At 36.4% G+C, this 27,408-nt stretch overlaps 2 protein-coding genes across 2 annotated transcripts; one reads left to right on the top strand and one right to left on the bottom strand.

The window, feature by feature from the left end:
• Window positions 1-133: 133 nt before the first annotated feature.
• nelfe (negative elongation factor complex member E) lies at window positions 134-5,088 on the bottom strand. The gene is made up of 11 exons (XM_084131523.1): window positions 4,998-5,088; window positions 4,750-4,834; window positions 3,779-3,848; window positions 3,551-3,696; window positions 3,393-3,467; window positions 2,777-2,814; window positions 2,402-2,679; window positions 2,095-2,239; window positions 1,321-1,375; window positions 486-588; window positions 134-388 (listed from the first exon to the last, which is right to left on the bottom strand). Exons 2-11 carry the CDS (start codon window positions 4,822-4,824, stop codon window positions 315-317), a joined length of 1,059 nt encoding a protein of 352 aa, XP_083987649.1. The 5' UTR covers window positions 4,825-4,834; window positions 4,998-5,088; the 3' UTR covers window positions 134-314.
• On the top strand, window positions 5,067-26,998 carry skic2 (SKI2 subunit of superkiller complex). Its single transcript, XM_084131515.1, has 29 exons — window positions 5,067-5,318; window positions 5,595-5,716; window positions 5,859-5,980; window positions 6,077-6,194; window positions 7,075-7,189; window positions 7,274-7,348; window positions 7,438-7,491; window positions 7,593-7,750; window positions 7,826-7,996; window positions 8,093-8,238; window positions 8,890-9,036; window positions 9,143-9,227; window positions 9,314-9,420; window positions 9,514-9,660; window positions 10,433-10,532; window positions 10,635-10,847; window positions 11,873-11,983; window positions 12,078-12,189; window positions 13,750-13,868; window positions 15,600-15,731; window positions 15,898-16,035; window positions 16,724-16,828; window positions 19,552-19,687; window positions 19,827-19,953; window positions 20,038-20,248; window positions 21,106-21,216; window positions 22,798-23,016; window positions 26,134-26,274; window positions 26,544-26,998. Exons 1-29 carry the CDS (start codon window positions 5,306-5,308, stop codon window positions 26,742-26,744), a joined length of 3,756 nt encoding a protein of 1,251 aa, XP_083987641.1. The 5' UTR covers window positions 5,067-5,305; the 3' UTR covers window positions 26,745-26,998.
• Window positions 26,999-27,408: the final 410 nt, after the last annotated feature.

Genomic DNA, 27,408 nt, shown 5'->3' with positions numbered 1-27,408 from the left:
AACTATCCATACAAAGCACAGATTCGCTTGATGTCACCTGAAAAAAATGAAAAGAAGCGTATAGTTTCTGCCTGTTTCACTGAGGTAACGATTTGTTAGTTTGTCCAGATTGTAAAGTGTCGCACCACATGTAGATGGTTTGATTGATTTATTGAACAACAACAACATAAACCATAACTGAGCTAAATGTCCAGAGACACTGAGCAGTAAACACACTCAAACATCATAATAATTACTTAAGAAAATTACAGAAAAGTAAATGTCTGCTTTAAGTAGACAATCTGACGCTGGACCTCTGTGCTAAACAACCGTTTTCAAAGGAAATCTTCGCTGTAGACGACCTGGCTCCGTTTGTCTCTGTACGAGCCCTTGGCACTGTTCTGCACAGCTGTGAAGGATGGAGATAGAAAACGAGAAATTGGTTAGTCAAGTGTGCAACACTCAGTCTCCTTGACAGTTTTTTCCTGTGAAATGTCCTTATTTACCAAGAGATGCCCAGACAGATTTCCCTGTGGCGGCATCAAGCATGGGCTGCTTCCTGGCAATGCTGACTTTGATGTTGACGTCACCCACAGTAGTGCCATTCAGCTGAGAGGCAGAAAGAGTGGAAAAAGGGTTTCTTTCAGTGAATAAATAAAGATGTGTTAAATCCTAACGTCTTTAAAGGGGTCATTTCACAAAAAACAAGATTTTCCTTGTGCATTTGTAATACAGGAGTGTTGATGTACAATGTAGACAAGCTTGAATATACACAATACAAAGCTCCACAGTCCACACCAGACTATTTATGGATGCTAAGCAGCAAAACTTGACCATTAGAGCTTGCATGACTGTCCATAAAAGTGTAATATCACTTGTGTGGTCGGCTTCGAATGTACCAGAACCATTCAAATTAATTTTTGGTAATTGAAATAAAGCTGAAATATATAAGTTGATATACTAAAATGATTAAAACTGAAATAAAACAAATTAAAGCTAAATAGAAATATATAAAAAAACTGATTAAAATACAAGGACACAATTTGGATAGACAAAATATTTTTCTGCTATGGCCTTGTGTACGGCAAGTATAGAATCAAGTATGGAATACCAAAACAAGTATGGATTACAACTAGTCCTTATTGACCACATGCGACGTGAACGACTACATGTGAAGTGATTAGCCTGTCATAACTGAGGTTATTTACATATGAAAGTCTTAAAAAACAACAGCAGCAAAAACATGTTGAATTCAGGGTCAGAGAAGATGCATTGTAAATATAAAAATATGATGCTACAATAGTGTAGAAAGTGGCCCCATAAAGAGAATGGACCACTGACCTCTGCCACAGCTTGGTCTGCTGATTCCATCTTCTCAAAGGTCACAAAGGCACAACTGGTAAGAGACAGAGGGAAAAAAATATATATTTTGTTTTCCCAGACATGTTTCAGACACACAACTGTTCAAAAGATTTTTTTTAAAGAAATTATATTTTTGGCAAGGATACATTAAACTGATCAAAAGTGACAGTAAAGACGTTTATGAGGATACAAAAGCTTTCTATTTCAAATAAATGCCGTTTTGAACTCTATTCGTCACAAAAATCCTGAAAAAAATGTATCACCGTTTCCAGGAAAATAATAGGCACGGCTGTTTTCAACATAATAATAAAAATGTTTCTTGAACAGCAAATCAGCATATTTGAATAATTTCTGAAGAATCATTTGACTGAAAATTCAGCTTTGCCATCACAGAAATACATTACATTTTACTATATATTCAAATAGAAAACAGTTTTTACAGTATTTGCAGTATTTTACAATATTACTGCATTTTTAAATGCAGCCGTTTAGCCTTATATTTAAATAAAATCTTACTGACCCCAAACTTTTGAATGGTAGTATTCTTGTATATCCCTGGAAATCTACCATTACAAAAGATAAGACTTATAATTAAAACTTTCCTAGTGATGTCTAAAATTACAAAATATACTAAATCCCGGCTCAATTTTTTCCTGTTTCAACCAAATCAATCCTATAAGCTTTTCTATAGACAATCAAGTGAGTAGGTTCCTCCCTTTCCAAATGCCCAAAAGGATCAGAAAACAATCGTACTTGCGTGGTGAGTCCATTGAAAGGTCGATGATGTTCCCGTGCTGAGCGAAGGCTGAGCGCAAACTGTCTTCCACTAAGCCTGTGCCGTATACATACACTGTGTTTCCTTTGCGCACCCCTCTGCGCTCTGGATACGAGTCTGATCCTGAACAACATTACAGAAGATAATTAGACTTCCAGATTTTCAACAGAACAAAGCTTATTATCATTTAGTATTATAAAACGCATATCCATGAAATATGAATAAACATTGCAATACAACAATATGAATTATTTTAAATCAACTTATTGTTTCAGATTCACTTACGTCTGTAGGGTGCGTCCCGCTCTCGGTCTCGTTCTCGGTCTCGTTCTCTGTCCCTGTCACGTTCTTTGTCCCTGTCTCTGTCCCTTTCTCTATCCCGGCTCCTGTCTCGTTCACTATCCCGTTCTCTCTCCCGGGGTCTTTCACGGTCCCTCTCTCTGTCCCGCTCTCTGTCTCTGTCTCGATCTTTCTCCCAGTCTACCTCTCTTTCCCGATCCCGCTCAGGATCTCGAATCAACATCCCTCCCTCATCATCACGAGATCGATCTCCAGGAACAAAACTGTGGGACAGAAAAAAAAACAGTCTAATATTCGACTGCAATACTGTTTTTCTATGACGGTTTATATTATTCTTTACACTGAATCTGACAGTCTCACCTCTCATACAGGGACTTCCTGTGGGCTCGTTTAGCAGACTACAGCGAGAAGAAACAACATTATGTAAAGTCAAGTTTACTGACACATCAAAGTCACTATCTATGATTGGATCATTACTGCAGTGATTATTATATTTGAAGCATGTTATGTTTGGTAACAGTTCTTCTAACCCTAACTGATGGAGTGTGTAGCTTTTCATTTCTTAAACAACCATGTATGAAGACACATCATGGCCATATTCCAGGAAGACAATGTCAAGATTCATCAGGCTCAAATTGTGAAAGAATGGTTGGGAGGGAGCTTGAAGAATCATTTTCACACATGAATTGGCACCTGGAGTCCAGACCTTAAATTCATTGAAAGTCGTGCTGGAGGAGACTTTACAGAGTGCACTGTCAATACAAGATCTTATGGAAATAATATCACAACATTTATTTCCATCAATTAGAGTTAGAACAACTGTTGCCACCACTTTATAAAAGCTGTAAGCCACATAAGGAAGTGCGTTACGGTCATTTTACCACAGTTAAAGGGGCTCTGCTTGATGCTGTGGCTAATAAATCACTGAAATGTACAGCTGTGAGTAGATCATTTCTACAGTGTAAAACAACATTACATCAGCAGGCTCTTCATCTGTAGAGACGCTCCTTTGAAATGGCAGGAATGCTGGGGCAGGACCTTTCTCTGGATCCTGGGAAACAAAGAAACTCCGTAAATAGCTATGTATGACAAATAGAAAAATCATGATTTTTCAATGAGGTAAAAGTCTCTTACTTTAAGTTTACCCTCAAGTGTTCTGGAGCGCTTGAAGCCTGAGTTCTTGTTCTCTGATTTGATGGCACTGATGGCTCCAGACTTGATCAGCATTTTTGCTTGCTCTGTTGCTGTCGCTGTGTCCACCACTGGCTGATCTGACAAAGCTTAACAGAGACAGCGAGAGAGAGATCATTTGTAGAGCACAGATTTCATCTGGAAGTTTCAGAGATCCACAGATTTACTTACTGCGCTTCAGTCCTGTCTGACTCGTCTGATTGGTGGAGCTCTGTTTCTTCAGAGCCATTAGGGCCTTTTTCTACATATAGTGAAATGAAGGCAGACAATACAACATGTAAAATTGATAGTTTATATATCACATATGCATATATGAGTATTTTATGGAAACTGATTTCCGCCACGTAAGAAAAATAATCATGCTTTGGTAAAAGTCATAATTATAACATAAGTAATAAAAAATGGTGACATCCTAAGTCATAACTATGAGTCATAGTTATGACTTTTTATGTGATAATTTTGACTATGTCATAATTATGAATTAGTATGCCATAACTATGATTTACCGACACGTTTTTTTTTTTTCTTATATGGTGAAATTGGACTTCAATAGTATTTTGTCTTGCTCATTATTATATGAGCCATTTTGGCTTTATTTTTCTTAAATAAAAAAAATCACAAAGTGTAATATGTCATGTGTTGCTGTTCATCTGAGGTTGTATTTAACTCATTTAAATACCCTTTTTTTATGCCCTGATACATAAAACCATAGAATTCAAAAGGGTGTACTTTCTTTTTCACATGACTATACACTGAGTACTAGTCAACATTTTAAGTGTATCAAAAAAGTTCATCAAAGTTGTCCTAAGACAAGACCGGATATTGTTCAAAATCATAACTTTTATGAAAGGTTTTGAACCACTTCAAATGTTGACTACTGTATGAAACAACATTGAATCAACTGACTTGAGCTGAAAAATGACACGATTGTCTCCTGTAGAGCTGCTTTACAGCTGAAATTGCTTCATGGCTGATACATTTTACAACATTAACACAACACTGTTTTTATTTTTTTACTGTGAATCTGCTTTGAAACAGTTTGTATTGTTTAAAACGCTATATAAATAAATGTGGTTTATTTTTAACCAAATTTTTGGCTACAGAAAATTCGTATATTGAGAACAGTAACTATAGTTTTTCACCTTTTTCTTTAATTTGGCATATTTCTTCTGCAATGCTTCCTCCTCTTCTGTCAATGAGTTGGGAAATATTGCCATTTCGATGGACCTCAAGAGAGAAAAACAAGTTATATTTTACAACAGATGTCCTTTCCAGTCAATGCATCGCCTTAACACGTCATCGATGTTTCCGTTACATTGGGCTTTTAACAGTTTTCATTAAAAAAAAAACATGTAAACTGCATAAAAGACGCTACTTTATATTTAATTACCGTGAATTCGAAGGATGAATTTATAAGAATGAACGTCTGCACAGTATTCCTTAAACGGCGCGCAAATGTGACGTCATCTTCTATCTTCCGAGGATCCAGTCAAAACAAAAAAATGTCCATAACGATTTTTAATTTTACCCATTTTTAAATGCGTTACAAACGCACATTTATTTTAGATCACGTACATAGACCATTATGTTGAAAAGTACTAAATAAAAATAACAATAATAATAAAAAAAACTTCCGTCCCTTCAGTTCTGCGCAGCTTCCTGCAGGACTGAAACTTTACTGAAGAACTGGAGATTAACATGGACAAAATAGGTATGAAAAATATAACAGTACTGTTTATGTATGTAATTCTGCGTGATTTCCTGTCGTAGTATAATAATATCACCAGCAGCCAGCTCAGCATTTACCTGCTTTGTGTCATAAGTCGCTCATATTACAGCCAGCTCAGCAACTACATTGTAAACTACATCTGACAGCAATGGCCCATTGTTTTTTTATAAGCTTTTTGGTCTCACGCCAGATTGTAGTCTTTGCATTTGCCTCTAATTGCAGCGGTACTGATGAACTGCTGTTCTCTTCTGTCTGTAGATTTGCCCCCAGTTGGTCCTAATGATTTGCCCCTGTCTCTGCTGGAGATGGGCTGTTCTGGGAGATTTGAGCTCATCACACACCCACTGCCCAAAAACAAACCCTTGCCTCCACACAGCACAGTTAGTCATTTATTCATACTAAAATAATAACAGTATTCATGTGTGTGTGTGTGTGTGTGTGTGTGTGTGTGTGTGTGTGAGCTAATATATTTAAGTAACACTTTTGTATTCATTCTGTTTTACGTTCTGTAATCTTTTTCAGCTCCCTCATGGGCTTCCTCCTACTTGTCTGGACTTAAAAACAGAAGTAGAAAAGCGTTTTCTGCGAGATCCTGCTTGGCTCCCAGTACATGATGTAGATGATGCCTTCCACAAGTTCCTTAAGTATGAAATGAAACGTATTCAGAAGATAGCGCTTGTCTTTGTAACATGCATTTCATATTTTTAATTAGTTCTGTCTATTACAAATTTGTCCTTTAGGATAAGTAAGAGGGACAAAGAGGTGGACTCTCTCCTGCACTGCTCCCTGTCTCCACTGCACTCTGGTCTGTCTGTGGTCAGAGATCCCACCACCGGCATGCTGCTGGATTTCACTGAGGTAACATGGGAAAACATCCACTACATTGTGTTTATTTTCCTATTCCAGCTTAATATTGAAAGGTAGTTTGTTATTGCTAACTAAAACTATCTAAAAATAATTTAGGTTAATTGAAATAAAGCTGAAATAAAATAGTAATGTTGTAGAAAAGTTGAAGTATTAAATGACTAAAACTGAAGTAAATATAAAATGGTAACACTTTACAATTGTCTCATTACTTAACGTTAGTTGAATAATTCTTTATCTTACATTAATGAACATTGAGCAAAACGTTTGTTACAGTATTAATTAATCTTTGTTAATGTTTGTTAATAAAAAAAAACAGAACTCAGGTCCATTAAATAATATGAACAGATACCATTTTTTATTTTAATAATGTATAAGTAAATATTGAATTAATTAGTGTTTTATTTGTTAGTCCATGTTCATTAATGTGGTTAATTAATGTTATCAAATGAAACTTTATTGTAAAGCTAATTAAAAAAAATATTTTAATACAAATGCAAAAACTATTACAAAGCACAAAAGCACCTAACAAAATTACTAAAACTTAAACTTAAAATAAAACTAAATGTATAAATAAACAGAATAATAAATAAATAATAATAAAAAAAATAACACTAGGTTGATTTTGCAAAGAAATTCTTATTTCATAAAAATAATACTTTGTTTATTTAAATGTCCCAATATGGCATCTTCTCAATCAACCAGGGGTGTCAGTTTGAGGCGGGGCTATTTGTTTGCCCAGCCAATGGAAAGCTGTCAATGTAAAGCAATCATTATTTTTGCTGTTTGCCTGATATTACAGAAAATGTTCTTTCTAATCTAATGCAACTTTTCATAATGTATATAATTGTTGTTGTTGTTTTCATTATGTCAGGTGTTATTAGAAGACACGGGGTTGTCTGCAAAAAATTCTCTCTCATTACAAAGACAGCCTGGACCTCCGTCAGAGAGCCTGAGAGGGAGTAACACAAACTACCCTTTTCTGCCAGGTGCGGTGGTTCATATTTAAATAAATGTCTCATAATTCTGTTTAAAAAAGATCCAGTTTTTAAACTCTGCTGTCTCTTGTACAGGCGGAATGGAGGAACTAACATTAGAGCAGATTAAGAAAAAGTCAGAGCTGGAAGAAGACATTGACTTTGAGAAAGGTTGGTGATTTGTTTTCTCAGTACACAATTATTTGTGAGTGTGTGAGAGAGAGAAAAATAAATTGTGAACCGTTTGTTTCTTGTCTTAGATTTGTTGACGATTCCTCCAGGGCTGAAGGCTGGTATGGACTTCAGTGACAAAGGTCTGGTTTCATTATTGTTCTCTCAATGTGTAGTACCATGTCATCATCCCGCTTTAGGTTGTGCATTTCAATCCAAAACTGTGCTCTTTTAATGTCTTTAGAAGCCAGAACCATGAAGAGTGAGCTGAACCTGCTGTCACTCCTGTCGACATTTGATGATGTCCTTGACGCTCTGCCAGAGGAGAAAGAGGGAGCGTCACAAAAAGAGGAGACCGTGAAACTTCCCAGAACTAACAGCCTGGAGGACCTGGGAATTAAAGTGTGTATAACTTTGAGAAAGGATTCCCAACATAGTTGTGTTTGTTTTGTCATTTTCAAGATATTTTCTCCTCAGGATTCGAGCAACACTCCTTCTACGCCTCCAGCGAACACTGTAAGTCTGACTGAACAAAAGAAGAAACCTCAGGTGGAAGACAAGGGAGACAATAAAAAATGGGCCATTCCTGTGGATATCACCTCACCCTGTGACGACTTCTACAAACGTATCCCTAATCCAGCCTTCAAGGTCAGAACTCAGTGTATGCATATGATTTTTAAGATTTCACTAAAATAAAGGTTTGTTTATTTGGGTTGTTTTTTCTCAATTCCTGCCCCGTCTCAGTATCCCTTTGAGCTGGACGTGTTTCAGAAGCAGGCTATTCTCCGACTCGAAGCTCATGACTCAGTCTTTGTTGCGGCCCACACCTCAGCAGGCAAGACCGTGGTGGCTGAATACGCAATTGCACTTTCCCAGAAACACATGACCAGGTGTGTATGTGAGACCCAATGTCTACTGATTGCATCATTTTATTTCTCTATTCTTTCCTTTTTTATGTTTTTTTTTTAAAGAAGTCTCTTATGCTGACCAAGGCTGCATTTATTTGATTAAAAATACAGTAAAAAACAGTAATATTGTGAATATATTATTACAATTTAAAATAACTGTTTTCTATTTGAATATATTTTTAAATGTAATATATTCATGTGATGGCGAAGCTGAATTTCCAGCAGCTTTTAGAAATCATTCTGATTTGCTGATCATTTCTTATTATTATCTATATATTAATATTTTTGTGGAAACATCATTCTTTGATGAATGGAAAGTTCAAAAGAACAGCATTTGTTTGATAATAACATAATAAATGTCTTTTGCAGTCACTTTTGATCAATTAAATGAACCCTTGCTTAATAAAAGTATTAATTTCATAAAAAAATGATTTTTAAAAAACAAGCATACCTAAGGTAGTGTACATTTTAAATCAATTTTCATTTATTTTCAATTGTGATCTTTTTTTTTAATCATGTTGATATAAAGCTCTTTTTGAATTACCGTTGTGTATGAAATGTGCTATATCGAAACTTGCCTTACTGTGACATTAGATTTATGGCCCACTCTAAAATGACTGTTCCTCCTGACAGGACCATTTACACATCCCCCATTAAGGCCTTGTCCAATCAGAAGTTCCGGGACTTCAAGAACACGTTCGGTGACGTGGGACTTTTGACTGGAGATGTCCAGCTGAATCCTGAAGCCTCTTGTCTCATCATGACCACTGAGATTTTGAGGTGATTATACAATAGAAAGCCTTCATGTCACTTATAATTCTTAGTTTGTCATGTGAATGAATTTTTTTGACTATCTTTGTCAATCGGTATGTCTTCCTCCTAACAGATCTATGCTCTATAACGGGTCAGAGGTCATTCGAGATCTGGAATGGGTCATTTTTGATGAGGTTCACTATATCAATGATGCAGAGGTGATGAATTCACAAAATAAAATCTAGTTCAGTTTTGCTTTTCTCTTTACTGCATTTAGATCTCATATGCTGTTGTTGTTTCTCAGAGAGGAGTGGTGTGGGAGGAAGTTCTCATCATGTTGCCAGAACATGTTAGCATCATCCTGCTGAGTGCCACGGTGCCTAATGCAGTGGAGTTCAGTGAATGGATCGGGTGTGTGTATTCTCAAAGACATGAAACTGAATTTTATCCTGCTTTTAAAATTGTATAGATCATATAGTTTTAGTGTGTTTTCTCTTTCCTCAGACGAATCAAGAAACGGCACATCTATGTGATCAGCACAATTAAGAGGCCTGTTCCTCTAGAGCACCATCTCTACACCGGCAACAGCACCAAGACTCAGAAAGAGCTCTTCCTGTTGCTGGACCCCTCTGGAAACTTCCTCACTAAAGGGTACATTCCTGGGCGGTTATTTTAATAGTGTTTATTTCTGTAAAGGCAAAAATGAATTTTCAGCAGCCACTACTCCAGTCTTCAGTGTCACATGATCCTTATAGAAATCATTCTAATATGTTGATTCGCTACTCAAGAAACAGTTGTGCTGGCAGTGTTGCCTAATATTTTTATGGAAACTGTGATACACTTTCAGATTTCTTTAGAAAGTAAAAAAAAAATGCATTGATTGGAAATGGGAATCTTTTAAACTTTCACTGCACAAAGCTTCTTTCCCAGTCTACCCAGATCATTTATTGAAACTCGGCTGCAAAAATGGGTTATTCAAAAATACCAATATTCAGTTATTCAGTAACTTGGCCTGCCCTTATTAAAAAGACAGTAAGCTGTGCTGTTATGCAGAGATCATAATTTCAAGTTAGAATTGTATAAAATTAAAGATAACTTAAAATAGAGACTGTAAAATTTCAGATTATTATTAATAATAATAATTCAATTAATATTGTAATGTGTTTGCAATGTTCATCTAGTTGCTTGGTTGGTTGGTTGATTGATTTTTACATTGTAATGGACTATTTTTAGTTTAATCTTAACCTGTTATTAAGATAAAATATCAACTCAAATGTATTTATTTAGTAAATACAAGTCTTTTTACAAGTTTTTACCTCGAGAAACCTTTTTAGATTATCATTTTAGATGGACTTTTGAAGAAAGTGTTGCAAAATTATAGCAAAGGGCTCATTTCAATTGAAACAAATGTTTTGTTTTTCAGCTACTATGCCGCAGTAGACGCCAAGAAGGAACGCACAAGTAAACATGCGCAGTCTTTTGGCTCAAAGAACGTATCACAGCACAACACTACAGCCAGTCAGGTCGGTGTCTGTACCTTTCGTCATTTCCTTTTAAATCAATTATCTAACATAACAGGTCTATTTCCAGAAACAGTGTTTTAATTATGTTTTCTGCTCCGTCAGGATCGATCAGTGTGGCAGACGCTGCTGAACTATCTGTCTCAGAGGCAGCAGACTCCAGTTGTGGCGTTCACGTTCTCCCGGACACGCTGTGATGAAAACGCCCGCTCTTTGACCTCTCTGGACCTCACCAGCTCCATAGAGAAGAGCGAGATACACTCGTTCCTCCAGAAGAGCCTGACGAGGCTGAGAGGAGCCGATCGGCAGTTACCGCAGGTACATGAGATTTGGAATGAGATTTCCACCAAGAGTTTTCCATTGGATAATGCAGATATCTGGAAAACAAGGTGGCTAATGGTCGATGTAATGCTGATTTAATGATAAGAAAAAGAAATGCTGAAATTGAATCGACACTTATTTTACACAGAAAATGTATTTAAATATAAATGTTTAACCCAACATCAAAAGAAAGATTTGAATGAAAAATTACATTTTATTTTAAGAAATCAAGCCTATTTTAGGAAACGTAAGATGTTTTGTACTTGACAATTAAACAAAATTAAACTCCCTTTCAGTAACATGTAAACTGCAATGTAAAAAATCCCATTCCTGTTACTGATATATTATGTACTTGTCTAGCATTTAAATGTTTGGTGTTGGTAAGATTACTTAATGTTTGTGAAAGAAGTGAAAGAAGATTTGATCAAAAATCAAGTAAAAACACCAATATTGTGAAATTATTAGTTGTTTTCAATTTGAATGATTAGACCCACTTTATATTAAGTGTCTTTAGCTACTATGTAATAACATTTAAATGAATAATTTAATAGATGTACTTATATTTAAAAAATACCTGCATGTATTTACAGCTGTACCTTAAACCTAACCGTACCACAAAACCTGTCCCTAAACTCACCCAGATCCCACCTCAATAGCAAAAGTGTTTTACATTACAACATTAACAATTGAAGAACATTGTACCTAACGATATTTCTTCTCTAAGTAAATATTAAGACACCTAATATAAACTCTAACTGAATGTTTTTTTCAAATGTATTTGGAAAATTCACAGAAAAATTATTTGAAAACCAAAAATATGCATTATACTATTCTTGGTAAAAAAAAAAAAAAGAGTGGTGCAGTTATTAATAATAACTAGGTGGATGATACAAAAATTGCTAAATTAAGAAAAATGTAATTGGCCTTGTCAACATCCACCATGATACTTATGTGTATAATAAAACCTTCAAAGTAATTTTAATACAGTTATGGTGTATATCAGTGTAATTTTGTCATCACAGATCCTGTTGATGCGTGATTTGCTAAAGAGAGGGATTGGTGTTCACCACAGCGGCATCCTGCCAATCCTGAAGGAGGTTATTGAGATGCTCTTCTCCAAAGGTTTAGTAAAGGTTTGTCTTATGGACTTGTTTAATACAAGCTTTATTTGATTAAAGAAATCAGATTAAGGAGAGAGTTGGTGACTTGCAGCTATTCTCTCTTTAGGTGCTGTTTGCTACAGAGACGTTTGCCATGGGTGTGAACATGCCCGCCAGAACCGTTGTGTTCGACAGCATCCGCAAACACGACGGCACAGGTTTCAGAAACTTGTTACCCGGTAAAAACACATCTCATTTACTGCCTTACATTACAAACAATGATGTGCCTGTCGTTAGATGTTAATGTCCAAATATACCCTCACTTGCATCACCTTAGCATGCCTGTTGCAGTTATTCTCATTTAAAATGATAATTATTTTGTATTATCATAATAATAGACATTATAAAAAGATGTCAGATACTTGTTGGCAGAGACGCTACAGGCAGACAGGCGCTGCCAATGGCCAGGTGTTTGATGAATTAGCCATCTCTAATGAACGAGCAGATTAATTATGCTGAGGTAGTGCAGATGTTTGTGCACATGTGACTGGACTGCAGTGAGACTAGGGAAACACAGCAGGAGGCCTTTGATGTGTGTGGGAGTGATGCTTGAGTTTGTTCAAATCTCTTCTAATAATAGTGTGTATAAAAAAGGGAAGAGAGAGAGAGAGTATAGCTGGCCTCTTTTAAAGTCAAAGCACACATTTGAGAGTACATGGCCCTGTTTGCGTCGAAGACACAAAATATTCATGAAATATTTGGGAAAATGTTACAAATCGTATCAAGAACATGTCTGGGTCATGTTTCACCCCAAAATCAAAAGAAAGAAATTTGTTTCATTATATTTTACAGAATAGAACAGAACCAACATGAATGTATGCAGATATCGTTAATTCAAGATTTTAAAGTACAACATAATTGGAGAATTTATTCTGATTCAAGGGGAATCAGAATGCCAAATCCTGACTGGAGACAGGAGGAGCTGGGGATGGAGGAGACTAATTCGCTCCAGAGAAACGCGATAGCTGCTGATAATAATAATAATAATAATAATAATAATTCATTACATTTATATAGCGCTTTTCTCGGCACTCAAAGCGCTTTACATAGAAGGGGGGATCTCCTCAACCACCACCAATGTGCAGCATCCACCTGGATGATGCGACGGCAGCCATATTGCGCCAGAACGCCCACCACACACCAGCTTACTGGTGGAGAGGAGACAGTGATGAAGCCAATCAGTATATATGGGGATGATTAGGAGGCCATGATGGACAGAGGCCAAGGGGCAAATTTGGCCAGGATGCCGGGGTTCCACCCCTACTCTTTCGAAAGACATCCTGGGATTTTTAATGACCACAGAGAGTCAGGACCTCGGTTTAACGTCTCATCCGAAGGACGGATGAGGAATAATACTGAAGGAGCTTATATGTTTACAGTGATAAGCGTCATATTCCTATAGGTAGACGTGTATCAGCTGAGAGTCAGCTGACGCGAGCTTGACTAACGTGACCTGCTTAATTTTTGCTGCTTAATATTTTTGTGGAAACTGATCTTTTTTTTTTCCAGGATTCTCTGATGAATAGAAAGTTCAAATGAACTTAAAAAACTTCCTTGCTGAACAAAAGTATTAATTTATTTTAAAATCTTACTGACCTCCAAAATTGTAATGATAGTATTTGTTGTACTAAATTTATGATTATTTTAATTGTTGGTTAATTGTCATAGAAATATTGTCACAATGCCAAAAATCTTACCGGTTCCAGTTGATCTATATAAATGCGTGTGTGTGTGTGTAGGTGAGTATATTCAGATGGCAGGTCGTGCCGGCAGAAGGGGTTTGGATGCTACAGGGACCGTCATCATTCTCTGTAAGGCTGGAGTTCATGAAATGGGAGACCTCCACGCCATGATGCTGGTCAGTACTGCACTCTGCATTAAACACCTTCAGGTCATGTCCGAGGCCTCACTGCTGATGATGCTTTTTACATTTGTCTGAAAAAAATGTGAGAAGACCGTGTGAAGTGTGTTTTGGACATAGCTGGTAAATTCCCCCCCTTTTTTTACTTACTCCCTCAATTCCACTAGGCTTTTCTATGATCTGATGAGATATCCCAGCTCCTCTTTGTAAACCGCAGTCTGATTGTTCAGTGTGGAGCCAAATACAAATGTCCTGGGTCTTTGTTAGAGTCATGCAGCCTGTGAGTGCACTTCTGTCATCCTCTTGTGGATCGAGTGTGGGTGAATGGGCTCTTCTTCATTAGTATTTAGTCCAGCCTGCTGGAGCTGTTTTGTCCATTCACGGCTATTCAATCTATTAACCCCTGAACCTGGTTTATTGACTCAATACACTGTCATTCCAGCACAAAACTCACCAGGGTTCACTAGTACTGTTGTCATTTTGCTCTCCACATTTGCACCCACAGACTTCAGAGCTGATTTTTAGTGTTTTTTAATGAACCAGTGTGATTTTTATCATAGTCCTATAGTATAAATATTATAATATAATCTATGTATATAACATTCTAGTATTTATTATTTTGAATTCACTTTTATTTTTATATTTTCAGTTTTCATTTAAATTTTATTTTAAGTTTTAGCACTTTTATGTGCTTCTGTCTTTTTTTGTTGTTGTTTTTTAGCTTTAATTAATTTTTATTTCAATTTTAGTACTTCAACTTTTTTTAATTTCAGTTAGCTGCCAAGGCAACATTTCTAATTTTCATTTGTTTTTTTAAAGTTTTTTGTCTAATAATTAATGATTATTTTTTATTTCAGCTTTTTTTCAGGTACCGAAAATGACTTTTAATAGTTTTAGTATTAGTTTTCAGTTAACAGCAACAACACTGTTAGGAACAAGTGTAAATCCATTTTTTACCTGGAAGATGATCAAGTGGACAAATAAATCCCATAGACTTACATTGATGCAAGTGAACCATATCTACAGACGGATATCGTAAAGACCTGGCCACTTTGGAATTGGATCAGTAAGAAAGCACCTGGCAATAACTTAGTAACAAGATTAAAATACTAAGCCAAATAGCAATATCCTGGCAATCAACAACATCATCCTAGCATCATAGGCAGAAAATGTAATGATCTAGTTGGTTTAACAAGTAATAAACCAGTTAATAAAACAACAAAACAAAATGAGTTTGACCCAGTCTGCGCAGGATGAGTATCAGTGCAGGTTCTCTCAGACGGGCTAGTAATCTGTGTGATGATCAGACATCATGGCAACAGCAGCTGATGCTGTAATAACGTGCAGTGTGTTGTCAAGGGCCGCTGGTGATTGGACCTCCTCTGAATTTCAACTCCCATTTCCAAAGAGGCACGATGTGTACACATCCTTACATTGTGTCCTATTATTTGTCATATTTTGAAGCCAGTTATTATTTTATTTGTTTGTAAGGCTATGCCATTAAGGCTATGTAAGGCTATGTTATTTTATTTGTTTGTAAGGCTATGCCATTAAGGCTATGTAAGGCTATGTTATTTTATTTGTTTGTAAGGCTATGCCATTAGTAATGGCTATGCCATTACTATATCTAAAATATTGGCAATCAATGAATCAAAGCTAATGGATGGTTAGTTAAATATTCAAGAGCACAGAGAGATGGCAATAATATATGCTTTTTTCCTGTGTCAGGGCAAACCGACAGTGCTGCAGTCTCAGTTCAGACTGACCTACACAATGATCCTAAATCTGCTGCGTGTGGAGGCCCTTAGGGTTACCGACATGATGAGGAGGAGCTTTTCTGAGAACCACAGGGATACGCAGGTAAACGGCCTCATTTCCCACCAGCCCCTGGGTGACGATGAAATGTCTGTGGGGTTTGCATGCCCCAGTAATTTAATCTTACAAAAAGGCTGAAATATGAAGTATGTGATGAAATGTTTTGAAATTCTTTCGGTTAGCCAAGTCATTTCTGTTTTGTGTTTCTCAGACTCATGAGAAGAGAATAACTGAGCTGAGAAACACGCTCTCCTCTCTCCCTCCGCTGGACACAGAGGGGCAGTTATCTGATTTACTGTCATATTACCACACCATCACAGAGCTGCGCATCACCACAGAGACCCTGCAGGTACACACACACACACACACACACACGTACTTGTATGAACAGTGTTCTTGTATACCACACTATCACAGAGCTGCACACACTCAGACATTAGATTCACAGCATTTCGGTGAATTTATGATTGTTTATATTGTTGATTTAAATTTATATTATATGATTTCATTCAAATAATTAGATTATAAAATGTAAATTGTTTACTTTTTTTTTTTTTTACGACACTGCCATCATGGTAATATTTAGCTAGCATATGTGAACAAAAATGAATAACACTGTAGCCACATAAAATGTGGTGTATTAGGTTTATAGACTTGATTAAAAAACTCTCTTTTTATTTTTTGTATTATAATTATTAATAAATATTTTTTTATTATAAAAAATTAAGAGCAATCAGACTAATCATGTGCTTTCAGGACCACCAGACCAATTCAGTCAAGAAAGATTTACAAGTATTATCCAAATTTGTTTTTAATATTATTATATTATATTATATTATATATTATTGATTATTTTCCCCATACCAGTTCTCAGCAGAACTAGTCAGAATTTATCCATTACTGATTGGCAATAATTTTAGTTTTCACCATTTATTTCTTGTAAATCATTTTTCTGTTTGTAATTACACATTACTGACAGCAAACTCATGTCGTTCTGTGTGTGTGTGTGTGTGTGTGTGTGTGTGTGTGTGTGGCAGCGAGCTGTGCTGGAATCAGTAAATGGACTCAAAGCCCTGTCTGTGGGGAGGGTGGTGATGGTGAACAACAGCCAGCATCACAATGCCCTGGGAGTCATTCTACAGGTGTGTGATTGCATAATGAACACATTGTACTCATAACAACAACATAACATAAACAACATAACATAAACAACATAAACACAGATCTGCAGCAATGGCCATTGACACTTTCAGTAGGGGTGAGTGGGGTAAGATGAGCCACTTACTTACCATTCAAAAGTTTGGGATGGGTAAGATTTTTTGTTAACACTTTATATTAAGTTACACATATTCACTACAAAGTAGTTGCTTATTAGCATGCATATTACTGGCATATTGGCTGTTTATTAGTACTTATTAGCACTTATTAGCAGAGATTAAGTATTAAATGTTACAGTGAGGAAAATAAGTATTTGAACACCCTGCTATTTTGCAAGTTCTCCAACTTGGAAATCATGGAGGGGTCTGAAATTGTCATCGTAGGTGCATGTACACTGTGAGAGACATAATCTAAAAAAAAAAATCCAGAAATCACAATATATGATTTTTTAACTATTTATTTGTATGATACAGCTGCAAATAAGTATTTGAACACCTGTCTATCTGCTAGAATTCTGAACCTCAAAGACCTGTTAGTCTGCCTTTAAAATGTCCACCTCCACTCCATTTATTATCCTAAATTAGATGCACCTGTTTGAGGTCGTTAGCTGCATAAAGACACCTGTCCACCCCATACAATCAGTCAGAATCCAACTACTAACATGGCCAAGACCAAAGAGCTGTCCAAAGACACTAGAGACAAAATTGTACACCTCCACAAGGCTGGAAAGGGCTACGGGGAAATTGCCAAGCAGCTTGGTGAAAAAAGGTCCACTGTTGGAGCAATCATTAGAAAATGGAAGAAGCTAAACATGACTGTCAATCTCCCTCGGACTGGGGCTCCATGCAAGATCTCACCTCGTGGGGTCTCAATGATCCTAAGAAAGGTGAGAAATCAGCCCAGAACTACACGGGAGGAGCTGGTCAATAACCTGAAAAGAGCTGGGACCACCGTTTCCAAGGTTACTGTTGGTAATACACTAAGACGTCATGGTTTGAAATCATGCATGGCACGGAAGGTTCCCCTGCTTAAACCAGCACATGTCAAGGCCTGTCTTAAGTTTGCCAATGACCATTTGGATGATCCAGAGGAGTCATGGGAGAAAGTCATGTGGTCAGATGAGACCAAAATAGAACTTTTTGGTCATAATTCCACTAAACGTGTTTGGAGGAAGAAGAATGATGAGTACCATCCCAAGAACACCATCCCTACTGTGAAGCATGGGGGTGGTAGCATCATGCTTTGGGGGTGTTTTTCTGCACATGGGACAGGGCGACTGCACTGTATTAAGGAGAGGATGACCGGGGCCATGTATTGCGAGATTTTGGGGAACAACCTCCTTCCCTCAGTTAGAGCATTGAAGATGGGTCGAGGCTGGGTCTTCCAACATGACAATGACCCGAAGCACACAGCCAGGATAACCAAGGAGTGGCTCTGTAAGAAGCATATCAAGGTTCTGGCGTGGCCTAGCCAGTCTCCAGACCTAAACCCAATAGAGAATCTTTGGAGGGAGCTCAAACTCCGTGTTTCTCAGCAACAGCCCAGAAACCTGACTGATCTAGAGAAGATCTGTGTGGAGGAGTGGGCCAAAATCCCTCCTGCAGTGTGTGCAAACCTGGTGAAAAACTACAGGAAACGTTTGACCTCTGTAATTGCAAACAAAGGCTACTGTACCAAATATTAACATTGATTTTCTCAGGTGTTCAAATACTTATTTGCAGCTGTATCATACAAATAAATAGTTAAAAAATCATACATTGTGATTTCTGGATTTTTTTTTTTAGATTATGTCTCTCACAGTGGACATGCACCTACGATGACAATTTCAGACCCCTCCATGATTTCTAAGTGGGAGAACTTGCAAAATAGCAGGGTGTTCAAATACTTATTTTCCTCACTGTATTAAGGGAGAATGACTATTCTTGTGGTACTACTGCCTTATAAGGCTCATACTGAGCAAAGCATATTAAGATCGTAATTAATGTACAACAACTGCTTTACTTATTATCAATAAGCAGTAATTAGGAGTTTATTCAAGGAAAACTCTCAGTTAATGGTCTGTTAGTTTTAGAATAGGGTCATACAGAATAAGGCATTAATATGTGCTTTATACGTACAAATAAACAGCCAGTATGCTAGTAATATGCATGCTAAAAAGGAACTAATTAATACTGAATATCAAGTTCAAGTTCACTTTATTCGTATAGCACATTTACAACAGCCATTAGGCTGACCAAAGTGCTTTACAGAGACTTGAAAACAGACAGAGTAGGGGCTGGTCTAATCTCTTCTGTTAGAATATGTGTATGTTAATATAAAGTCTTACCAATTTTTTTAAATATTTTTGAAATAAGTCTTATGCTCACCAAGGCTGCATTTATTTGATCAAAACTGCAGTAAAAACAGTTGTGCTGATTAAATCGTGATATTTTTTCCCAAGATTCTTTGATGAATTGAATGTTTAAAAGAACAGCATTTACTTAAAATGGAAATCTTTTGTAACATTATAAGTCTCTTTACTGTCACTTTTGACAGTAATTGAATGCATCCTTGCTGAATAAAAGCATTAATTTCTTTAAAGTAAAAAAAAATCCTAAAGTAGTTTATTTTCGAGAGGACAAATTAAGTCAAAAGTTGCACATCTCACCCCACTCTCCCCTTTTTTCCTCTCTCTTTCTCTCCACTTTCCTCGCATCTCCTCCCATAGGTGTCCAGTGATGCAGTAAATCGTACATTCACCGCTCTCATTATCTGTGAGAAGGGAAATGAGGAGTCGGCGGGTGATGATCAGTCTAATAAACTCTTACTTCCCATCTACAGCACTGCACTGTTTATTCCAGAGGGTAAGCAGACACATACACACACAGCATCACATCACACACACACTAAATAACCACCGGTTAAGTTGGAGGGTGTCATCATGAACACCACACCTACTTTTTCAACATCTTTTGTTTTAATTTACCGTGTATCTCTGTGTAGGACCCTGCAGTCATACGGTGCAGAAACTGAAGTTGCAGGACATCTCTGCCATCACAACCAAAACCCTCAAGGTCATTCCAGAGAGAATCATCGACAACTACAATAAAAGACAGCAGCCACGCTTCAGGTGTGTATCTGGCTCAAATCTGTGAGCGAATTTGCATTTGTTGAACTTTGAATAGCTTTGAATAAATGAAAATTCCCTTCCTAGACTTGATCCACCAGGTCAGGCTATTTCTACAGCAACTCAAGAGCTCTTGCGATTGGCCGAGGCCAATCCCATGGGCATTACGACCTTTGACCCCGTGAATGACCTGCACCTGAAGGGTGTGGATGTGGTGGAGGGAGTGATGAGGCAACGAGTGTTACAGGACTGTCTAAAGGACTTCCACTGTATCCACTCGCCCACCTTCACTGAACAGGTCTGTCTGTTTATCATACTCATGTGTCACATTCATACACAACTGTCCAATGTTTGGGGTCAGTAAGATTTTTTTCTTCTTTTGAAAGAAATGAATACTTGTATTCAGCAAGGAAACATTAAATTGATCAAAAGTGACATTAAAGACTTTTATAATGTTACAAAATGTTTCTATTTCAAATAAATGCTGTTCTTTTGAACTTTCTGTTCAATATCAGGGTTTCCATAAAAATATTATGCAGCACAACTGTTTTCAACATTGATAATATTAAGAAATGTTTCTTGAGCCGCAAAGCATCTGATTTCTGAAGGATCGTGTGACACTGAAGACTGGAGTAATGATGCTGTAAACTCATAGAAAAAAACGACATTTTTAAATATATGTTTCAAATCTTTTAAATTGTAATAATATTAACAATAAAATGTAATAATATGTAACAATATTTCTGTTTTTACTGTATTTTCGATCAAATAAATGCAGCCTTGGTGAGCATAAGAGACTTATTTCAAAAACATAAAAAATTTTACAGACTCCAAACCTTTGTTTGGTAGTGTTTTTCCTGCTGTTTTAGGTCAAAATCCACTGTGCAGACACAAGGAAAAATGTCATTTATAATCCAAATGTGTCCTGTATTTTCTCATCCATATTTAATAATTTGGCACAGCAACTCTCCCAAGTGCACAGACTCTCATTTATTGAGTGTGACTGGTGGGGCGGAATAAGGATGTGTCTCATTAGCTCTCAGTAATCACTTCCAGAAGACCTTCTGCAGTGTGCTGATGATGGAGTAGTGATAAACTTGTGCTCTCTCTCACTGTCATTTTCATATTCTCTCTCTCTGTGAATATCTTGCTCAGTTTGCGCGTGTACAGGAGAGGATGAGTGTACAGGAAGAGCTTGATCGGCTTCTGTTCCTGGTGTCTGATCAGTCCCTGACACTGTTGCCTGAGTACCATCAGAGAATCAAGGTCAGTTCATCTGCAGTCCACCTAGTAGCAAAGTAATACATTCTTTTACATACAGTTCTGAAATTATTAACAAGAGTTTCATATATATATAGACATACAGACATATTTCACTAATAAAAATAGCTATGAAAAGTCTATTAATTAGCATCTAATAATTATATTTGGGCCTGCAAATAACCTTTGCGTTCTCTTTCGCATCTTCTTGCACTTGAAATTTTTGTGCTTTTGCTTGTAGTTTGTTTTTGTTGTTTTATTTCTGACTGTTTACTTGTCTTTAAAGCTACACTGTGTAATTTTTTAAGTTGATTCTTAGCAAAAAACACTTTGTTCTTTCAAAATGATATGTGCTCATTAATGTGTAATTACTTCTACCAACTAATCAAGTATTCTCGTAAGCGTAGAATCTGCCATTTAGAATACATACGAGCGAGTCGCTCGAATGGCGGCAGCCATGTTGCGCCTCCATCTTGAAAATACATTAGCCAAAGAGGGACATACCTGGAAATTCAAGTTTCGCCTTTCGCGTTTTTACACTCAGTGGCACTGTGACGAATGCGAGGGGGAGATTACTCGCGACTGCTGGCAGATTTGAAATAATACAGCCACCGTAGGAGTTAAAACGCCCTCGGAATGGGAGGGGCTAGAAAGTAATATTCAGTTGGTAGTCATAAACAATTTCACCGCTAGATGGGAGAAAATCCTACACAGTGTAGCTTTAATAATGTTTGAAATGTATTACTTAGGCTAGTAGTTTTGCTTTGGTATCGAAATTGGAAATTTACTGGTATCTGTATCTTATTCATTAGAATACAAGGTTTAAATATGTCAAAAACAATTAAAACAAAAACAATTGTTTTAATTATTTATTACTCACTTTGTGGCAGGACTAGTGAAAATTTTTGCAGGGCAAGTAAAAATTCAAACCACTGGCCAGTAGAAAAAATCCCTAGCGTTAAGCCCTGATGTACATGCTTTGATCGAAGTTTTTATGTGAATAAAAACCTGAATTAAATCTGTTCATCATATAAAACTATCATGTCTCTTCAGGAGCCTTATGGATTACTTTCACATTCTCTTTATTGATTTTTTTTGAAGCGTCAAAGTTTTGATGGGATTTACTTTCAATGGAGGGACAGAAATCTCTCAGGTTTCATCAAAAATAGCTTTTAAATATGAATGAAAGTCTTGCAGCTTTAGAACGACAAGAAAGTGATTAAGTAAATGACCGTATTTTCATTTTTGGGTGAACTATTCCTTGAAGTTTCAAGTTAAATCTGGTATTAAACCCTTATTATATGTACAATAAAATAAAATAAAAAGATAACAGTGAATTGCTTTTAAAACCTGGGACAGAAATGTGTAAAGTGTTTAATTTAAAAAATATCATTTACATCCAGTATTCTTAATCAGACCAGAATTGATCATTTAAATCATTAATAATGGGCAATACTGATAGTCATTGATATTTTGTGCTATTCTGTGTTCACCTGTTTTTTTGTGTTAAATATCACCATTAAATGTCTGCAAATTTCACGGATATTTGAAACAGTCAGTGATAACAGTAAAGCACTGTATTCCCAGGTGTTGGAAGCTCTGCAGTATGTGGACAGCACTGGGGCGGTTCAGCTGAAGGGACGTGTGGCGTGTCAGATCAGCAGTCATGAGCTGTTACTGACTGAACTCCTGTTTGAGAACACTCTGAGTCCTCTCGCACCTGAGGAGAGCGCCGCCCTGCTGTCCTGCCTCATCTTCACACAAAACACCCAGATAGACCCGCACATCACCAACACGCTACAGGAGGTAATGCAGTTCTCTGCCCACAACCGCATTCCCACAGTCAAGGAAAAAACCTGGAAATAGTTCAAATTTTGATCCCAGGACTGGAAAATAAATGTACTAAGTTTAAATCTAAAATATCATTGTAATACATTGTAATAGCATTATTATGCTATTTAAAGGATTGAAAAAAACGCATACATTTTCTCTAAACCCCGCCTTTCTGAGAGCCTACTCTGCTCTGATTGGTCAGATGGCCCAGTCTTTTGTGATTGGTCTACCACTTACAGCATGTGTTGGAAACGAAACGCCCATTATCATATATGAATTTCAGTTCTAGAGGCTTCCTTAGCACTTCTATACAGTGATACGAACAGTAATGATAGCGTCGCCAACCCAAACCAAACTTTTGCAGGCCGTTTAAAGGCAGGCCAAAGTAGACATTGTTCGCGTGCAGCTAATGAATATGAATGACTAAAAATGACAGAACGGAAAATAAATAAATAAATAAATAAATAAAAGTAGAAATAAATAAATAAATGCAGAAATAATAGTGAAAATAAATACATTTTGGTAATATAAATGGCTATTTCTGTATTTTTACATGTATTTATTTATTTATTTATGCATTTCTATATGTATTTATTTATGTATTTATACATTTATTTATATATTTATGCATTTATATATGTATTTATTTATATATTTATATATGTATTTATTTATACATTTATTTATTTATACATTTATTTATTTCTGTATTTACACATTTATTTATTTCTGTATTTCCACATTTCTACATTTATTTATTTCTGTATTTCCACATTTCTGCATTTATTTATTTCTGTATTTCCACATTTCTACATTTATTTTTCCCTGCGCATGTATGCTAATTGACCAATGGCTAAGCCACGCCCCCAAACGCGATGAGCCAATCACAGTACGCATAGCTAACGCAATACACTCGGACATTCTCTGCTTCCATTATCAGTTTTCATTCGTTTTTATGTTTTTTCTTGTCATTTTGGCTTTTAAACAGCGTGTGTGTGTGATTTTGGTTGGGTGACAGTTGTAGGTTACAGTTTGACAAGAGTTTACAGTTTGACAAAAGCACAATGTTGTGTTTTACACAAATATAAGTAGGATAAACACTTTGCAGTTTTAATTATGTCCTGTATGAACAAAATGGAGTATGTTTTTATGTTTCCACTGTTCGATCGCGCCCGCTCTCTGACACACACACACACACACACAGACACACAAACACACACACACACACACATTCCAGCAACGCAATCTTGACATCGCAGCCTGTTCATTATTCTGCGCTCACACCAAACGCGAATAGAGCGTCAAATTCGCGCGTATCCGCGTCTAGTTCGACGCTTGAACATTTTGAATCCAAAGCGAATAGGACGCGCGTATAAAGCGAGCGTTTGAAGCGAAATAGCACCAAACTATAACGTTTACACTGTGAACTGTCTGTAAATCTTTGTTCTGGAGCTGAAGCTTATCGACCTTCTCAACAATAAAATTATTAATATAACCCTCCAATGCATATTTAAGGCCCTTTTGGTGACATCGAGATGATATATAATCTTTCTGTCTCCAAAAAATCATCAATTGCCTCCTGTGAAATGTCTCCTACTGTGACAGCTGCCAAAGCGCATGTTACCGAATGTTGACTGTTTGTCCGAGTGAGTGGAGGGGGCGTGGCTTAGCCATTGGTCAATTAGCATACATGCGCAGGGAAAAATAAATGTAGAAATGTGGAAATACAGAAATAAATAAATGTAGAAATGTGGAAATACAGAAATAAATAAATGTAGGAATAAATAAATGTATAAATAAATACATATATAAATAAATAAATATATAAATACATAAATATATAAATAAATGTATAAATACATAAATAAATACATATAGAAATGCATAAATAAATAAATAAATACATGTAAAAATACAGAAATAGCCATTTATATGACCAAAATGTATTTATTTTCACTATTATTTCTGCATTTATTTATTTATTTCTACTTTTATTTATTTATTTATTTATTTTTCGTTCTGTCATTTTTAGTCCTTCATAAATGAAGACTATAGGCTGGCATTATGCTAATGCCAAACCTACGTAGGTTCGTGCAATTATTTACGACTTGTTTCAGGCAGTTCAGAATCACTTCTTTCTTTTAGGAGACAAACTCTTATTTATTGTGCACTTTGATCTTTTGAAACTTTGCAGACCTTTTACATTCACAAACAGCTGTATAACATACTACATGAAATGTAATATCTGAAAAAGCAGAATAGGGGCACTTTAAAGCCAATGTAACATTTAATACTTGTTCAAGCCACAGATTAAAAGCTGAGGAAATTGTATGAATCACGCAAGTAACCTAATTCATTATGCTCATCTAAAACGCTTTTATGTGAGCCTACAGCCATTAGAATATAACGCATCAGATATTCTTGTCATCATGTTTATGGATGGATGTAAATTTGTACAGCTCTGTGAGCTCAACACCCAAGAGATGTGCATAAGAATGTAATGGATGCGGCCTGGCCTCTTTGCTTTATGCCTTTAGCAAAGGATGCAGTCGCAGATGAACATGCCGGTGTGTGTTGTCGAACGGTCCAGAAACATGGAATTGCTTTAAAGGGACAGTGAATAAGTTATGACACTAGACTGAAAAGCACACAAGAGTTTTATAGTTCACAGTGGCTTGTAAACCAATGTGAAAATGCTCTTGCGGTTGAAACGCTGTGAGGTGAGGGCGTACAGGTAATGTAGCCACAGTCTGACTGCATGACTACATTGCCTGCCTTGCTCTGGTTGTGTAAGCACTTAGACAGAAGATGGAGACAAGAGTGGAGCACTGGACAAAACAGACTGACGCAGTGCTATACTAAGAGATCTCACTATGAATGATACACAAAACAATACACATGTTATCAATTTTCAATCAATTAATAGGTTTAATTAATGCGTCCTTGCTGAATGAAAGTGTTAATTTCTGTAAAAATAAAATAATAAAAAAATCGTTCTGACCCCAAACTTTTGAATGGTAGTGTAATTAAACATTGTATAATATTGAATATAATGTATATCATTTTTCTCTTATTCTCTTGCTTTCCTAGGGCATCAATCAAGTACTCTGTGTAGCACAACGTATTGGTGATCTGCAGAGGGATTGTGGGATAGGTCAAACTGCTGAAGACTTTGTGGCCCAGTTCAAGTTTGGCCTGACTGAGGTTGTGTATTGCTGGGCAAGAGGCATGGTGAGCACTGACCTTAAAACAAATTTATATATATATGTATATGTATATATATATAATTTTTTTTAAAAATTGTGTATATGTATTTTTGTGAGTGAGTGAGTAAAAAAAAAAGTTAATTTAGCATAATCTATCTTATAATAACAATTTGTACAAACATGTAGATCCATGTAATGCAATGATATGAAAGTGATCAAAGATAAACTATATTCATATTTGGACAGAGAAGATCAAATACCTCTTTTTGATGATGGTGTTTTTTTCTTTGGCAGCCATTTGCTGAGATTGCCGCGCTGACAGATGTGCAGGAGGGGACGATCGTGCGCTGTATCCAGAGGCTGGACGAGGTCCTGAAGGAAGTGAGACAGGCTGCTCGCATTGTAGGCGACTCCGTCCTGGGCAGCAAGATGGAAAGAGCCTCACTGGCCATACGCAGAGACATTGTGTTCACTGCCTCACTCTACACACACTGAGAGACAGGAGGAGGCAGAATGTGTTTGTGTGTTGATGAGTGTGATGTAAAAGAGAGTGTACAGAATATGGACCTAAGAATCTGTACTTGAATTATTGAGTGCATGTTTACATTGAGTTGAGTATGCATGAATGAGTGAAGGACTGATACACTCCTCACTCCTGACCAAAGTTGTAATCTCAATATGAAATGGAGATTTACACCAGTTATGAACTGTAAGTAATTATACAGCAATAAAATGAGCTGTATCTGGAACACTGGTTTCATCCATATTGTCAGAAAAATAGAAACTTTTGCTTTGTGATCATTTTAAAAATGACTGCTCTGTTTTCTTTTATGTTTGTGTCGCTATCTGTACATTTTTGCTATTCTGAGATTTGGTCTGATTTTTATTTTTATTTTACTTTTGCAGCATGCAGGACCTTTCTCTATATATTTTTTGATGCTCTACATTTTGCTCCCTTTGCATCCACCTTTTATCATTGAATATTGTTAAAAAAAAAAAAAAAAAAAAATCATGATTAGTAAGATCAGGGATGTTACCACCATAGACATTTAAGATTTTTACATTTATATTGATTAGAGAATTATCGATGTGTTTTTCAATGACTGATTCTTAAACTTTTACATTTGGTTCTCCAAATCCTCAATATTTGATTACTTTT

This window comes from Abramis brama, assembly GCF_963993115.1.
Source record: "Abramis brama genome assembly, chromosome: 12".
Taxonomy (NCBI): domain Eukaryota; kingdom Metazoa; phylum Chordata; class Actinopteri; order Cypriniformes; family Leuciscidae; genus Abramis; species Abramis brama.
This window is presented reverse-complemented; position numbering and strand designations above follow the sequence as displayed.

What these genes read in the sequence shown, in the direction of transcription:
- nelfe (XM_084131523.1), bottom strand. Translation starts at nt 4,824, where the DNA reads ATGGCAATATTTCCCAACTCATTGACAGAAGAGGAGGAAGCATTGCAG. An exon ending in CACTTGAGGGTAAACTTAAA is followed by an intron (nt 3,468 to 3,550) that starts GTAAGAGACTTT and finishes TTTGTTTCCCAG; the next exon opens with GATCCAGAGAAAGGTCCTGC. An exon ending in TCAATGGACTCACCACGCAA is followed by an intron (nt 1,376 to 2,094) that starts GTACGATTGTTT and finishes GTCTCTTACCAG; the next exon opens with TTGTGCCTTTGTGACCTTTG.
- skic2 (XM_084131515.1), top strand. An exon ending in AGACATTGACTTTGAGAAAG is followed by an intron (nt 7,349 to 7,437) that starts GTTGGTGATTTG and finishes TTCTTGTCTTAG; the next exon opens with ATTTGTTGACGATTCCTCCA. An exon ending in ATGACCACTGAGATTTTGAG is followed by an intron (nt 9,037 to 9,142) that starts GTGATTATACAA and finishes TCCTCCTAACAG; the next exon opens with ATCTATGCTCTATAACGGGT.